The sequence below is a fragment of the Sinohyriopsis cumingii genome, chromosome 12 (assembly GCF_028554795.1).
Source record: "Sinohyriopsis cumingii isolate HCF-2022 chromosome 12, ASM2855479v2, whole genome shotgun sequence".
In the NCBI taxonomy this organism is placed as follows: Eukaryota; Metazoa; Mollusca; class Bivalvia; order Unionida; family Unionidae; genus Sinohyriopsis; species Sinohyriopsis cumingii.
The window spans coordinates 80,248,808-80,265,845 of record NC_142972.1 but is presented as its reverse complement, the minus strand read 5'-3'; the positions used below and the strand labels follow the sequence as shown (position 1 = coordinate 80,265,845).

Below are 17,038 nucleotides of genomic sequence, written 5' to 3'. Positions count from 1 at the left end.
TGATCCTGAATTTCTTTTTTACTTTATGACATTTAAAAGATTTTAAAAAATTAAACCGGATTTGGTATTGTTGATGACATTTAAAGGATTGCACAAAATCAAACCCCTTAGCATCCAGAGAACCTTTTCCAATTTTTTTTTTAAAAATATAAAAATTTCAGAGTTATAGTCCCTAATTGACTTAAAAAGTTTGCCCATCCATTTTGAAACAAGGTTAGTTTAGCTCTAATATATTAGCAAAGCAAGGGGCAGCCATGCAGTCTGGACACGTCTGTTAATTGTCCATATTTTTCAGGGACAGTCAGTCTGAGACAGAATTCGAGATATCTCAGGAAGAGGAGATTCCCTCCACTCCAGCCTCAGCTGTGGACCTTCATCTCTCACAAGTTAATGGTCGGTATAATTCTTCATTTGCTGTTAATCAGACTCAGTTAATTTCACCTGTTGGTTAGATTCATTTGCTTACACTGTTGCTCAGACTCTTTTATTATATTGGCTGGTCAGACTCTCTTCACTCATTAACCCCTGAGCCAAACAGCTAGGCATTCCCCTACAGCATATATGCAGAAAGATTACCTAGAGCAGTGTTAGCCTAACCAGTGCCTGTGTCCCTGAGACTTGCTGAGAGTACTTGGCTTGCATATTTTTTCAGACGGAGCTACGTGCAATAAATGTCATGTTCTTATTTATGTTCCTTAAATTTAGCTAAAATTTGGCACAGCAGTTCTCAATGAAATTGTGTACATAATGGTATAATTTTCATGCTACATTTAGAAATAAAACTTGTGCATAAAGATGAGATAAACGATTTTCTTACCAGTTTGTTTCTCTTGCCACGAAAAATCCATAAAATCCATGATGAATTCACACTGAATAACTAACACTATCACATGTGAAATTCATTCCCTTTTATATACAAAGAAATTCCACTTGTCAACTTTCTTGCAAACTTAACCTCGTGTGAATACTTCGTCAGAGTCTGTTAAGTAAAAATCTACTTCCTGCGGCTGATTCTTGTAATTTTCATCATTTTCTAATCTTAATATTTTCACTATTATTGGTTAAAATGCCTGCATAATTAGGAAATGGCTTGAAATAAAACCAGTGGTTTGTGACGATTGAATTCGTCATGCAGGATACTGGCCTAGGCTAATATTGCCACTCAGACTCGGGGAACAAGCTAGGTAAACTGCGCCATGTGAAAGTGGCACTCGGGAGATGAGGTAGGAAAAGTATGATGAGTTATAGTGGCGGCAGGTGTTAATGAGTTAATTAATTAGTTGGTCGCACTATTTTACTCACATAAGTCATACGAAAATTACCCTCAAAATACAGACTTATGACATACTAGCAAAAACTATGGATAAATTATCGTTGCTGAAAAATCAGGATAATAAGTTCATCCGTGTTTTAATTGGATCCAGGTTTCATCTTAGAATTAGTGAAATTAGCCAGGGAACCAGACTAACTTATACAGCAGCACCTAGACGCTTTAAACTGCACCTATTTGTTTATGCGAAACGTGTGATTGATTAAACTGTTGATTGTAGAATTTTAAAAAATGGCATCCAGAAAATGATGCATGTTAAAGGGAAAATAAGCTTCTCAAAAAGTGTTAATAATCAACACAGAAGAATAAAAAGGAGTATTCAGATTCTTGTGAATCAAAGCTGGAAAGGACACAATTACATTTATTGGACATCACATGCTAATTTGAGTTATGTCTCATGGTGGGAGATATGATTGCCATCGTCTTGTGAAATGGAAAAAGAATTTTCAAGAATTATGTCAAGTTGAGAGATAGCAACAAGCCATTGAGCTGCATAGGGTTTGGAACTAGAGTTTGTGCGACTGTACTAGTGGTAAATAAAGTATACACATACTTTACAAACTTTTAAGTTGAACATAATATTTATCTTCGATGAGTCAAACTTTTAATTACATTTTCCAGCTTTACAATAGCAGTTATTGTTATTTTGTTACACCTTCCTGAAAACTGGTCAGTCTTACAGAAAAAAATCGACTGCCTTACTGAAACAGACTCTTCAGGGTTGGCAGGTCTGACATCATTTGGTCAGTCTCTTTTTACTAACATCTCATGGTCAGTCTCTTACTGACATATGTTGCTCAGACTCAGCTACTTGCCTCTGTTGAAGTGAAAATTACCATTCACAATTATTCTCCCATTATGTGAAAGTCTTGTACACTCTACCATTCTTTCGAATCACGATCTCCGAGTTGTATTTTAAATTGTTTGTAACAAAGGTTTAAACTATTAGTAATTAGGTTTACAACTAAAATATTCAGGCTTTGCATAAATACCTGTAATATTGATTATTTAATTGCTGTATATGTTTACAAAATTGCAGTGAAAATGGATGATTTATTTTGATATATTTTTATTTCATGCAATTTTTAGCTCCCCAGTCTTTAATATTGCTTGTTACCACTCTGGAGGCCAATGTTTTGATTCAGTTTGCTTCGGACTTGGAATATAAATGTATGTCATTGTTATCTAAGATGAGTTTGAATATGAACAAGGTCTATCTGTAATAATAACTTGATCTTGCATCTGTTTGACTGAACTTGTTACTGCTCTGGAATAGATGGTTGCATCACCAAGGTCATCGACAGATAATGAGCTAGATGATATTGAGTGTGTAATCTTGCATCTGATTGGCTGAACTTGTTACCATTCTGGAAGCCATATTTCTGATCAGATTTTGATGAAGTATGGATTATGCACCTGTAACTTGGAGATCTTGGATGAATTTGGTAATGAATGATTGACACATTAATGAAATGCTTTAGTTAAGATTGGCTGTACTTTTTGCCACTCTGGAGGCCATATGTCTAATTAGTTTTGATCATGCATGGAATATAGCCTTTATGATCAAGGTCTCACATGAGCGCAATAATGAGTGGGATCCATAACTATAACAGAGCAATCTTACATCTAATCTGCTGAACTTGATAACACTCTGAAGACTACTTATGGTCAATCAGTAAATCTGGTAAAAAGACTTTCATGATAAGATCTTTGATGGGGACAATCATGAGCAAAGTAGGTGTACATTAATAAGGTGGTCTCATTAGATTGACTGAGCATGCCAACACTTATTATGATCTGCCTCTTACTATATGCCCAGTATAAGGTGCAGTGTTGTCTCCCCCTCTGCCTATTACCATTTTAGTTTCCTTATAATAACTTAAGATGTTCAACATCTACATTTACAAATTTTGTTGATGGCTTGCACTTGACTTAAGGAAGAACCCAATCGATTTTGGGCTCAAAAGTTAAATTTATTCTGAATCATTTGAGGAAAAATGTTTTCTACACAATAACTTGATTTCTTTATCATCTGAAGTTCACAAACTCTGTGGAAAGCTTGTACTATGGGGTAAGGAAGAAGTCTATTGAGTATGGAGCAACAAAAGTTAAGGTCAATGATGTAGAGAAGAAAAGTGGTTTCAGCACAATAACTTGAGTTTTCTGTCATATATATTTTGCTAACGTTTGTGGATGGTTTGCACTTGGCTATCAAAGAGTCCTATCATTTTTTGGATCAAATGATCAAAGGTCAAAGTAATTGAAGAAAAATGGTTCCAGTACAATAACCTGTGTTCATCATCTCCAGTTATCAAAGTCTGTGGATTGCTTGCAGTTGCTGTAAGGAAGAACTCTTTTGATTAAAAAGTAAAATGGCAGGGTCATTTTGACTTAAAGGCCAGCAAGGGGTGGTGGGGGTGGGGTGGTTTCTGCACAATAACATTAACTCTAAATGGCATACCTCAGCCAAACCGTATGGATGATTTGATTTTGGAGTTAAAAGTCACAGTGATTAAAAGATTAATAAAAAAGGTTTTCCCACAAAAATATTAGTTTTGTTTGACATACCTCAAACAGACTTTGTAGATGGTTTGCACTTGGGGTTTAGAAGAATTCTGTTGGTTTTGGGGTCAAAAGGGCTATTATCAAGGTCACGGACTGAATGAAGATAAATGATTTCCAAACAATAACATTAATTTTATCTACAGCATTGACATGGCACAAGCTTGGTGTCTGACTTGCAATTAGGGTAAGGAAGGAACCTATCAGTTTCAGGGCTGAATAGTCAGAGGTCAAAGTCACAGACTGAAGGAAGAAAAAATGGTTTCTGCATGCAAATTTCAGTAACCTACATGGAGGACTATTAAACATTGTGTAGGCTTACAATGTGCCATTCACATTACTCTTATAAAAATTTGAAAACAGCCTGATATCATCAATATATCTATTGAGCTTAATTATGAGTAAGACAACTTCTCAGTCTGTATGCTGTCCAATAATTTTGTTTTTCTTTAAACACCTGTCTTGCGTTTCAGAAGGAAATCAAGGGGAGTAACTCATGATATGAACTATTGTGGGTTTGGGGTTGCATATGATTCTTCCTCTTGCAAAACTGATCAGCTAGATATATCAAAAAGTAGAATCCAAGACGCAAAAATTTCAATAGAACTGATAAAAAGAGCAAAATAGTACACATTAGGAAGTAAAACAACTTGTAATTTATTGCTGAAGAATTAAGGATCAGATTTCTTTTACATAATTTTGTTGACTTTTTTGTAAGTAATTATTGAATTATCTTTAATCAGAGCATGTTCTTGTAAACCTCTCATTATTTGTGGAGAATTATTTCTAAAAATTTTGCCACATTTAAAATTCATAACTATTTTGAAGCAAAATCAATATATTTGGTGTAATAGTTTTACAGCTGTTAGTATTGACATTTTAATGTGCTTGAAATATTTGTTATTTAAATGTTGTCACATGAATTATGCATTATTTATGGCATTTCATTTATTCATTGCCATTACACACAGATTTGAAGTTAATATTTTGTATTTTAGTTTACAAACAAAATATTTACCCAGATAAACTTTTATTCTGAAACACTTCCAGATTTAATTAACAAAATAAAAAAAAACTTTGACTTTAAAAACAGCAAATTTTGAATTATAATTTAAATTCATGTGTATATCACGTGTTTCTCATGGCTGCAGATTAAAGTTTCATTTGTAAACGTAACTTGAAAAGATCATGGATGACTTCAGAAAGAGACTATGCATGTTAATTGTGTCTTTATTTTTGTGATTTGTTTTTTATCAGACTATAATAAAATAGGTAAAGTTGACAAGTTTGGCAGATCGGTCACATAGGTTGAGTTCTTACATTATTACATAAGCCTGATTAGTGAAATGGCTAACTGTTAACTTATACAAGAGAGTTAAGCAATATCACACCCACTTGGGCCTCATTTTTATGTTTTATAATTGACAGAAAATGAAAAATGTAAATGTTAGTAAAATCAGCATTATTTATAAAATATCTGGTATTTGTTTGTTGAACAAGAGATAGTGGAACACATTGGGAAATATATTGTTGACTAGTTAACTGTTGCAGAACAAACCTTTTCCATTTTACTATCTGGACAATTTTCCTTCTGTTTCAATATAGTTGGATCGCATGATACTACTCTGATGGAAGAGGAAGAGGAAAATGAGCAGAACAAGCCAATTGTCAATTTGGAATCCATCCAGCGAGTTGTCAGTTTCAGCCAGAACTTCGTCTCCCCAAAATCATCACAGGAAATAGGTACTTGCATGCCACAATTGTGCAAAACTATTCCAGAGTTCTGTTAGTTTAATGATTGGCACTGATAATGTGTCACAATTGAAAAAAGTACCTTAAAAGATTTATTGACATAATGATTTATGTCAGTTACTTCACAAATAATATTTTGAGTTTTGATTGAGTATTTCATTTCCTGGGCTTTTTTAAGTTCCATCATATTTGTGAAGGAGGCATAGTGTTAGTCATGTCCATCTGATTGTCCAGTTGCTCACATTTTATACTGTAATGTCACAGTAAGTGTGCTAAATATTTAGCTTCTGTTCAGTATCTGTTTATGGACCCCATGAATTGAAATCAAATACCTGGGTCAAATTGGATTTTCATCAGTTTCACTCAAAATTGTTACGGAGTTAAGGCCCCTGTTTAAAATTGCACTTCTTCCTTTCATTTTATTTCTACTTAGTTACTTTTGAAGACATCATAGGTTGAAATCAAAATTTTTGGTATGCAGTTTTACATTAAAAAGACTTGGGTTAAGCTTGATTTTCACTGGCTTCCATAACAGTTTAATGGAATTGTATGGCCTTTTTGACTTGGTACTTTTGCTTTCAGTTTCCATTCATTAATTTTTGAACAATTTCACAGACTGATATCAAATTCGGCATAAGGCTTTATGTTCGAAAAACCTAGGTTAATTTTTAGTTGTTTTTTTTTTTTCTGGCAAAATTTTATGAAGTTGTGGCTCCTGGATGACATTGAAGTTTGCCTTTTAATTACATTATGTGTTGAGAGGCATCATTGGCATATGGAGACATTTCTAGTTCTGATGTTGCAGTTGTTGAGTGAATGATAGATGTAAATAAAGTATATCCGATTGTTCTAGGCAGTTATATTAGTGAATGGAAAACACCCCACAGATCACCAGGCCCTTCGACATACCTTCTTGCACTTTTTTAATTTTACATCAGTATCGTTAAACATCATTTTCATTGATTCCATAGTTACCTGCAAAATTTGATTTGCTTGTTGATTCCCAGTGAGTAGTCAAGACAAGAATAACCTGACCCAGCTCTTGGCTGTCATGGCAGAGGAGGGTGAGGATTCACCTGCTGCATCGCAGGCTGCAGTAACAGTTGCATCCCAGATTACCGTGTTGGAAGAGCAGGACAGTGTGCTGGCTGAGATATTGGTTCCTCAAGATGTGGCCCAGAAAGAGGATGAACAGGATGACTTGGAAATGTCACAGCTAGTTGAAGGGGATGAGGAAACTGAAGTGGAAACAGATTGGCAGAAAGAGAGGTAAAGTAATCAATAGATCAGATATTAGTGTTTATAATATACTACTTAACATTTCACTGAACTGTCAGCTTTACCATGCGAACACAGTGATTCCTTTTTATATTGTTGCTCATTGGATTCACAAAGTTGACTGAGTAGCAATAGAATAACAAAATTAGCCAATTTAACAAGAAAAATGAATGTACCAGTGCTATAACATGGGGAGTGATCTATTAAAGAGAGACCACTGTTTCATAATATTTTCATAAAGTAAGAGTATGTTGACACTTTCCATGAGATCTGGCAGTTAGTAAGTATTTAGAGACTTCCCAAGTCAACTCCAGGAAGATCAAGCTCTAGAATTGTCCACAGAGACTGTTTTGCAAAATCTGTCAACAGTTTTATAGTAAATGCAAAGACTAGTTTTTTGGATAACATCTACCATAGAAGAAGACATTGTAAGTTCAGGAATGACTTTATACTGCCCAGAATCTTGTTAAAAATCAGTTTTTGTCAAGCACACCTTGTGAGAAGCATGATGTAGTGATCACTGTCATTTGTGTGCATGCCCATACATCCTACCACACTGACATTAAGGCCATTATTTTAATGATTAATTTCAATGTTAATTTTGTTTCCTCAGTAGCTATGTATAAGGCAGGTTTGACTAGATGGGCATCTCTATGTTATCTCAGGACTCTCACAAGAATAATACACAAGTACATGTACATACATACAAGAATACAAGAACTAAATAATTTTTTAATTCAGCACTGGCTACCTGGAAAAGAATTTGGTAGAACAGCTTAAATTTAGTAGCCCAGAGAAACTGAGGACTTTTTTTTTTCTTCATGTGAGTCATTAATAATTTTCCCTCTTTTTGAATTTTTTTTTGTTAAATAAAAAAAAATGAAAGAAAAACCTATGTAATGATATCTTGTAGTAGCCCACTTGGGCTACTGGAATTTGGTTTATGGTCTTCCAGAACCAGTATTTCATTAGGACTCAACTGGCATTTTGGTAGCCTTTGGTCTCTGAAGAAAAGATTTGTCAGACATTTATATACATAAAATTCTAACATTTTATTTGAACGTTGATAATTTTTTGTTTTATTACAGCATCCAGGATCCTGCAGCTGAATATTTTAAAATAGATGGACTTGATGAAACATGGCAGGACTCTCATTTGCCTGGAAAAGAGGAAAGTAGCAACGAAGAAGGGGAAGATGAAATACCTCAGTTTGATGGAGCAATGGATGAAAAACCTGAAGGTAGATGCTACATTTATTCTTATCATTGTAGCCAGGAAATATTAACTGTGTTGAATTTATACTTGTAGTGAATCTGACAAGGAAAGTATTCTGACAGTACTTGATGTGGTTGTGTGGATAAGTTTAAATGCAGATATTTAAGTTCGAAGCTTCTTTTACATAAAATTCTGAAATATTTCCCATTATGAGGATATTATGCCTGAAATACAGTAAAACCTGTTCTAGAAACCCTGAATTGGGTAATGTTACCAGAGAAACAAAATTGAAATTCATAGTGAACCGAAATTAAATGATGGCTACAGTATGCATGAAACGGGATGAAAAATGCTGAATGATGAATAATAAACAAAATTAGAATGAGTAGATTTAAAAGTCTTCTTACCTGTGTTTCAGCTAAATTTCCCCCCAAAAGTTAGAATGAGTAGATTTAAAGGTCTTTTTAACTGTGTTTCATCTAAATTTCCAAAACAAAATTCAAAAGCACTTAGGGCTGTTCCAGTAAAACATATATCCCTCCGGGGACGGCACTTCAAAAAAACTTCTGTTGGAGGTTGTGTTTCGAACTATTTTGATTGTGACAGTGGAAGGTTGGTTAGGAAAATCACTTCTGTTGTGGGTTGTGCTAATAAAATGAGAAATCGCTGGTGGGTTTGTCAGAAAGAAGAAAGAAAAAAAATGAATATATATTTAAAATCGCATCTACCCCCCTCCTAGCAGTCTAATGTGAATAAAATATTGGGTCTGAAAATGATGCCAGTACACGCGAGTGCACGTACTTTGTACGAATTCGCGTGCTTTTAAAGCAGTGATACACGTTCAGCAAATTACGTCAACACCGCAGATATAAAAAATGTGCTTTGCGCAGTATGCAATTTTTATTAAACTTTTAACTTTAACTTTAAAAGTGCATTTCGCAACGTAATTCGCGCTGCTGCAGCTGTCTCACAACGCTTGATGCGACATCCAGATATCTGGTTACTTCGGTTCGACATGAATGGCTGTTAAACGAAATTTGATTCGTTCATTGGCCCTGGAACAGGCATTTTATGGAGTTTTAGCCTTACTTTCATCGTGGAAGTTTTACAACGCGTGTTTCCAATAAGGGCCACACAGGAAACCAAAATGGTTGAATCACAACATGGTTTGTCTTCAGATGACGATTTTTAGTCGGCAAATACTGGCTGGTGATAGCTATGATGACAATGAATTTCATGTATATTGGTCTATTGGACATTGGAAAAATATCACTGGAAATACCAGTGTGTGATTTTGAGCCCAAAATTGATGTTGAGTGCAAGTCCAATGTACGTGTTGGATGGACAATATGCCGGTTATATTTATTAAATATACCCATGTCTAAACAAGCAGACTATGGGAATGTTGGACTTAAAACCCTAATACAGCATTATGGAAGAGAAAAATCTGGCATACGAGGCAGCAAAACACTGATTCAAGGAAGTGAATCATTGGCAGGGTTCATGTTAGTGAAAACTGACAGAGGTCTCGGAAACACTTATAATCATGCGTATTTGGACGCCAATTTTTTAAAATTTAGGCGGGCGGTAAAATTCAAATACTTGCCAGTTCTGCTTCAGTCACCTGCATAGTGGGAAAATGTGGTGATCAGTTAGCTTTGATGATATTTACAATGACAGAATTTAGTGGTTGAAAGCCCCCCCCCCCACCTTTCCCGTCGTCACCATTATAAGAGTACATGAAATGAACATGCTGCAGTAGCTAAGCGGCGAGATCAAAGGCTTTGACTGGCAGCTGGGTGGGAAAATCTACTGATATTTACAGTGCTTGAAGTCAGAGGCAGAAATACCCAGAGATGTACATGTGGTCATTTATAACAGTATATCAAATAAACAACTTTAGCTTTCATTCTTGTGTTCATTTCCGAGTGTAACGGAATAAGCAGTGCACGTGACCTCGGAATCATGACATGTTGAGACATAGACTTGAATGAGTATTTTGGGGTTCAACGGCAAACTGACGAAGATTGTGAGATTCAGGAGAGGGCTAAAGTTGCTAGAACTGATAATTTGAAAGGGACATTAGCCAAGTGTATGAAAGTGTGTGATGCCTAGCTTAGTGCTTTGAAAAAGACCTTCCTTGGATCAAAAAAATTCAGACTCTGATGGACAAGCAAGAGCTATGTCAGTGTTATAAAGAATGAAGAAATTAAACTCTATGGCAACCAATAGTTACTATAATTGGCATAGTTTTTGAGAGGGGACTGCAACTTTTCCTGATGGGACTCATATTTTTACCAAAATGGGAGCCATGGACTCTTAGTTTAAAAATCCTAATGAGACCTCTGGTTCAAAACTTTTTTTTCTGGGACAGATATATCCAAGTGAGAATACCCATGGGGCCATACATGTGAGATGTTGAAAATTGCACAACCATAAAGAACAGTAACTTGTTCAAGCTAGTTATGCATATGCGTTTCAGACAGAAGGCAATGAAAGGAGTTCACAGCACAGAATAATATTTGTACATCGAGGAGGAGGATCATATTAAATTCAGAAACAATTAACAGATTAATGCTCATAAGGAACATCAGAGAATCCCCATATAACATAATTCAATGTGTGTAGATCTCAAGTTGGCAGAACCACTGAGCAACAAAATAATAAAAAGACAAACTTTTGTTATCATATGCAGATGTATGACCAAATGATGTACATGCTCTCTATGTGCAAAAATTAAATGACATTAAACATAAGAGACTGACTGATCTGTGTAAACTCAAAGCAAGATGGATAAAATTTGACCTGTTTATCTTCGGTTCTTCCTTATATATAGATCATGGTGGTATTTTCTGCAGACCTTTTGGCACTTAGTTCCAAGCCATCATTTGGTATTTGTATTGCAAAATGGATGACTAAAAAAGTATATTATCTAGTACAATACATTTTTAAGCAGTGTCATTAACTAATGGTGAAATTGATGAAAAATACTTGATGTCATTCTGATATATGGATTCTTTACTACACTACTAATCTGTTCATTCTGATTCTTTTTTTTTTACCATCTCCTTTAGTCTTGCTGGTACCAGTGCTTTTAATAAAATTGTAACTTCTATTTTCTTGCAGTCTAAATATTTATAATGATGTGTTATTGTCAAAAGGTAAAATGTGCTTAGTATTGTAAAATCTAGAACTATTAATTAGCATGGGACGAAAGTAAAAAGTGGACAGAAATTATTGCCATTTTACAGTGCTGTTAGAAACAACAGAATAGTTGTACAAGATTTATTTTGCACAAAGTTGTAGAACTAGCGCTCGTACTGTCACCACATATTCTACTTAAATAATTATATCATTATTTCTGTATATTCCTATCAGTATTTTCCCAGTGGTAGTAATTTTCTGATCTGATGATCATTTCTTGTGCAATTTTACATCAAGAATTCTCACCGTATCATTAAAAAAACAATGTAATCTGCACCAAATTGAGTTGTTTGAGAAGAAATTAATTTTTTTAACCCAAAAATCACTGAAGCTACGAGTTCTTGCATTAAAGTCGCACATTAAATAACATTTGAAGTAGCCACGATTGTAGTTTAGGATGCAACTGTACCAATTTCACCTTTGGTATATCCAAATCTTGAATGTGATGGAGGAACATAGCTCCAAGATAAACACATCAATATTAGAACCTGTTCATTGACTCTGAATCAAGTATCCGTGTCCAACTGAATTGCTAGAAATTTTTTTAATTCTTTTGACAACATCATAATTAGCTGTCAGATATGGAGTAAGCCTATAGTCTTTATGCCATCCCAACCAAGACCCCACCACAACCATGTGACTATGCCCAATGACATTAATCGCTATAAAACTAGAGATGACATCTCTTCGAGAAGTTTGATTTCAGTAGAGCTGTAACAGAGTGGAACAGTAAGAAAGAGTGACAGATATTTAAGTGTTAGGGAGATATTTAACAATGGCTATTCCCACCACCACCACTTCCTCATTGGAGATCACACACACACAAAACTTAAGAGTACATCCTGAAATCCTGGCAGCATCCCTGCAGAGGAGATAACTTGACTATTCAATTTTATTGGTCTCTGGTTATCCCATGGTGTTTCTGTTACTTGAACATTATCTTACAGTATGTCCATTCAGCATGGTCGAAAAAGGCTTACAACCATTGAGTTGTTCAAGGACTCCCATTACTACAGATGTGAAAGAACGAGAACCATACTATAAATCAGTGAAGATAAAATAGAGTATATATGTGTTTGACTGTCCCTGATTGGTTGATAATGAAAGTAAGATTTTAGTAAAAACAATCTTTTGAGAGCTTGTCCTACTTGTAACTGAAAAAAGTGAGGGACATTGTTTTATTAAAATAATTTCCATCCCTTTACAGACCCAAGTTTGGATGACTCATTACTGAAATCAGCAGCTGACTCATGGTGCAGTATTGAAAGCACACATTTCAAATATGTATAGGTCCAGAAAATGGTGCGGCTGTTATGTTTTCTTTTCTTCACAAAAGCTGTCGTCATAGATGTGTCTATACTGATATAAATTTGATCATGAGCACTCAAAATTTTAAGTTACTAAATTTTAATATCGTGGTGTTTGCACAAATTTACAGTGGGAACTGAATTAGTGCAGAATCCTGAACTCTTGAGTTTTGTGCAGAAATATGGAATCCAAGCAGAATATATCCAGAAATGTAGAGGTTTTTAATCTTGGATTTAGTCTCCCCATTGTGTTTCACACTGATATGCATATTCACAGAACATTTGTATAGTAGTAGGAAAAGTAAGTGAGAAATTTAGATACATATCATAAACAAGACAAACAGTATGTGGGGGGGGGGAGAAGATCATTAGAACAGGCTGGAATGGAGAAGTATAATAAAAACAATAATGAGTAGAAGTGTGCCTCTTTTTTTTGTGTGTGCAACCTTATTTTCTTAGCTTCAGTAAGAAATTTCATCAAAAGGAAGACAATAAAGGGTGTACAGTTAACTAAACCAATATGAATTTAGCTGCTTAAAAGCTGTATCAAATTGATTTTAACCTTCTGGTCTGTTTCTGTCCATTCTGGTGATATGTCCACTGAATCAGTATGGTTGGAAAAAATATTTGGCAAATTTAAAAAATTAAAAATCTTCTGGCAGATTATGATTATACCCTGCCTGAGAGATGTGAATACTTTTATTTCTTGGTTTGTTGATTGTGGTTGTTGCTCAATTCAAATGCATCATTGAAAAACATTGATGCATTCTCATACTTTGTTACAAATATTTATTACAGATGCATATCATTAGATATTGGTGAATATAGCTTGAATAAGTTATAACAGTTCTAGTTGGAACAATGAACATTGTTAAAAGAAAATTTAAGTGAGCTAAAATGTAAACTTTTTGGCAGTGTGTGATGCAGGATTGCTCAAGACTTTTCCATCTCATAATCTTACCATGAAAAATCCATTTGCACCAACTGATGATGACTTTTAGGTTTCTGTCAGAAAGACATAATTGAGGATATTCTATAGTCTACAAAAATTACTTGAGTCAAAAGTTGTAAACTCGTACAGCTGTGGCAGAAATGATTGACTAGTACCTTTGCTGTTGTTGCTACAGTTTGATTAGTTGGTTGATTCAGTGTGGTTTGATTTTGGGTTTTTTGGTGATTTTTTTACAATATATTAGGTGGAGGAAGGACCCCGAAAGACCACCAACCTAAATTAGTTGATCTGTGACACAAACTCACTCTGTGAGATGTTTAAGTGATGTAAAAGCAAGCACCTTAGTACACTTGAGCACATGGAACCTCTGTTGATTTGACGTTTATCTCCAACAGCTGAAGTCATCTAGACATGAGCTCTCGGGGTTTCAGTAGATCAGTATGGCCTTTACACCATTTTCAGATGAAGAGAATCTATATATGGCAGCCAGTTTTACTGCGGAAGAAAATCCAAGTCCTTTTGAGACACCAAACACCACTTATGTAGAGCCACTGACCTTCCACAAGTAACTGGCAACATTCTCATTAGCACATTGGAGGCAAGTAAACACATGACAAGCATCTTGTACCACTGCCATGGAATCCCCTCAGATCTGTATCACAAGACAAGCATCTTATACCACTCTGCCATGAAAGCCCCTCAGGCCATAGGTATAAGTCTCATATGAAAGACTAGAAGTGGGAGAGAGAACCTGTGACAACTGGATTGAAAGTGCATAATGTTACTGCTAGGCCATCAGTGATGATTATGATGCTGTTGACAATGCAGTTAACTGCAATGACATTGATTTTATGAGTGCTCTGGGAAAAATGATTCCTTGACTTTCATCCATTTTTTAAAATCTATGATATAAAAATGTTTGACTTGCTATATTTTGTTATAACTTTATATTAGTCTTGCAACAAGGCGTAAAAATAAGACATCGGTAACTGAAAAAGATGTTCTTACAAGAAATGATATAGTGTAAAAGTAGACAAATGATGCAACATCACTTCCACAGGCATCATTATTTTTTTTCTCTGACAAATCATACAAGTTTACCAAAACATTTGTTGGAAAAAATAATAACAATGAATCATAGAATCTGACCACACATTTAAAACAATACAATATTTGACTATTATTTTAATCAAAAGCAGCATGCCTGAGAACAGAGAAAAATAGCAAGACATATTGATCACTTTAGGAAACACAGAGTTTAGTAAGGATACAAATTCATGATTTCTGTATTGGAATAGAAATATCTATTATAAAATCTGTATTCAAGGATGTTAAATTAATAGGTATTAAGGGACTGATCAGTGACATCTACAAACAATAAGCCACCATGAAAATCTGTGATTTCACAGTATCAGAGACATACTTGGCTGACAGACAAACAAAAGGACAAAAGACTGATTATAACGAATGAATACAAATAAAAATATGCAGTAGATTATATGATGTATATGAATTCAGTAGATTACCTCCAGCCAGCTGTCATTTAAATCGCTTCTGTCCCCAACCCAATATTAAAATCGCTTCTACCGCCCACTAACCCATAGCCAGAAATTATGTTAAAAAATATACTTCTGTAGGGGGCAGTGTTTCTCGATTAAAACACATCTGACGGTGGATCATAATTTTTTAAAATTGCTTCTTTTGTGGGTTGGTTGAGTTTGAAAGTGCCTTCCCCCCGGGGGGTATATGTTTTACTGGAACAGCCCTTAACAAGCTGTGGGAATGTTCAGGCAACTATCATTTTTATGAGACAGGATATGATATCAATAGTTTGTTATATTTAATACTATTGAAAATGGAAATCCTGACCTTGGTAATTGCATTGTAAATGAACAAAAATGAAAGGACACAATGAATGGGGGGCCCCGAGTGGCCGAGTGGTCTAAAGCGCTCTCTGTTATGGATCACTGCCATCTCACCTCTGTCTGCATGGGTTCGAGTCTCGGATTCGGCTAATGTGGGTATGTGAGAAAGCTTGCCAGTAGCTTCTTGTGGGTTGGTGGTTCTTTCCGTGGTTTTCCCGGGTTCTTCCTCCACCATTAATACTGGCCGCCATGTATAGCCTATCATGTGCTGAAAATGGCGTTAAACCCTACAACAACAACAACAACACAATGAATGGAAGCAGTAAGTACAAAATCAGAATGCATTTTTGAGGCTGTAATTAAAGAATGATGGAGTGGTGGCTGAAATGCAGATGAGAATGAAATTTAAATTAAATGCAGAATGAATGACAGTGAAATGCAAATGTTAATCAGATGCAGAGTGAATGTCAGTGGAATGCTGGAATGCCACAATGAATGTCCATGAAATGCAAATGTGAATGGAATGTAAATGAAATGCAGATTTGGTAGCATTACCAATTTCAGGGTCTGTGACATTTTTTTAAAAGAGTCCACAGACCCAGATAGATTGTCATTTTTTATTACTGTATAAAATACATTGGGTTTTGAATTGTTGAATACCTGTTGCATGAATAGATAGAAAGAGGTTATCTCTAAACTGCCCACTATTTACAGTGGAACTGCCTTTGGGGACACTTCCACATGAAGCCTGCCTCATTAAGGACAGCTTTAATACACCGTTTTATTTCCATTCACTTAATGTATTTAAGCTGTGTATCAAGGACACATTCCCACAAAGGACAAGTTTTGCAGTCCCACAAATAGACAATGTGGCCAGAGAAGGCAAGGGACGAAGTCTTTGGTTACCTTCCGCTATCCCACTGGCTCCAGACCTAATAGTGAAAGATTTAAGCCAAAACCTCATTGTTAGCTGGTGTATACCTTGCATTCCCTGGGGTCCTTGAATTCTGCAGTGGATATAGATTCTCTAGTAAGATTGTGTCCTCTCCAGTTCAATTTTTTGGCAGACTGGAGATTGCACAAGGAAGTTCAAATAGCTTGGAGCTCTCTGGTGTCCACATTTCATTACCAACTGAGTTAGTGGTCCAGTCAGGACCAGCTTCTAACTGGAGTCCCAGTTTTCCTACTCCCCCTTCCTGAATCCTACTCCTATCTGTACATTGATGTGTCTGATTTGGGTTGGTGTGCTCACATGGGGAGAGGCTACCCTCCACATAATCATATTGGAATTGTGGGCAGTATTTTTAACCCTACAGGGATGTGTCAACCAATTTACGTGGTCGTTGTGTGATAGTCTCCTTTGACATACCCATTTGCAATAGTATACCTTGGGTTACAAAGAGTAACACATGCTCCTTCTTTTTGCATGGATGTTTGGAACCTCCTGTATTGGGCAGCCTCAGAAAGGATCACTTTCCACATTTAAATTACTTAGAGGACTCCATATCCCCCAGTAGTCATGGTTCAATAGCTGCTTGACCTGTTGGACCACTCGGGTGGTTAGAGCATGTGC

At 35.6% G+C, this 17,038-nt stretch overlaps 1 protein-coding gene across 1 annotated transcript in view; it reads left to right on the top strand.

The window, feature by feature from the left end:
- The window catches only part of LOC149786819 (uncharacterized), a 184,647-nt gene that overhangs the window by 78,944 nt on the left and 88,665 nt on the right, over positions 1 to 17,038 (top strand). Inside the window, exons 11-14 of the mRNA XM_089977328.1 lie at positions 296 to 393; positions 5,498 to 5,635; positions 6,652 to 6,913; positions 8,011 to 8,162. Of these exons, the coding sequence (XP_089833454.1) occupies positions 296 to 393; positions 5,498 to 5,635; positions 6,652 to 6,913; positions 8,011 to 8,162 (650 nt within the window). The remainder of the gene's footprint in view (positions 1 to 295; positions 394 to 5,497; positions 5,636 to 6,651; positions 6,914 to 8,010; positions 8,163 to 17,038) is intronic.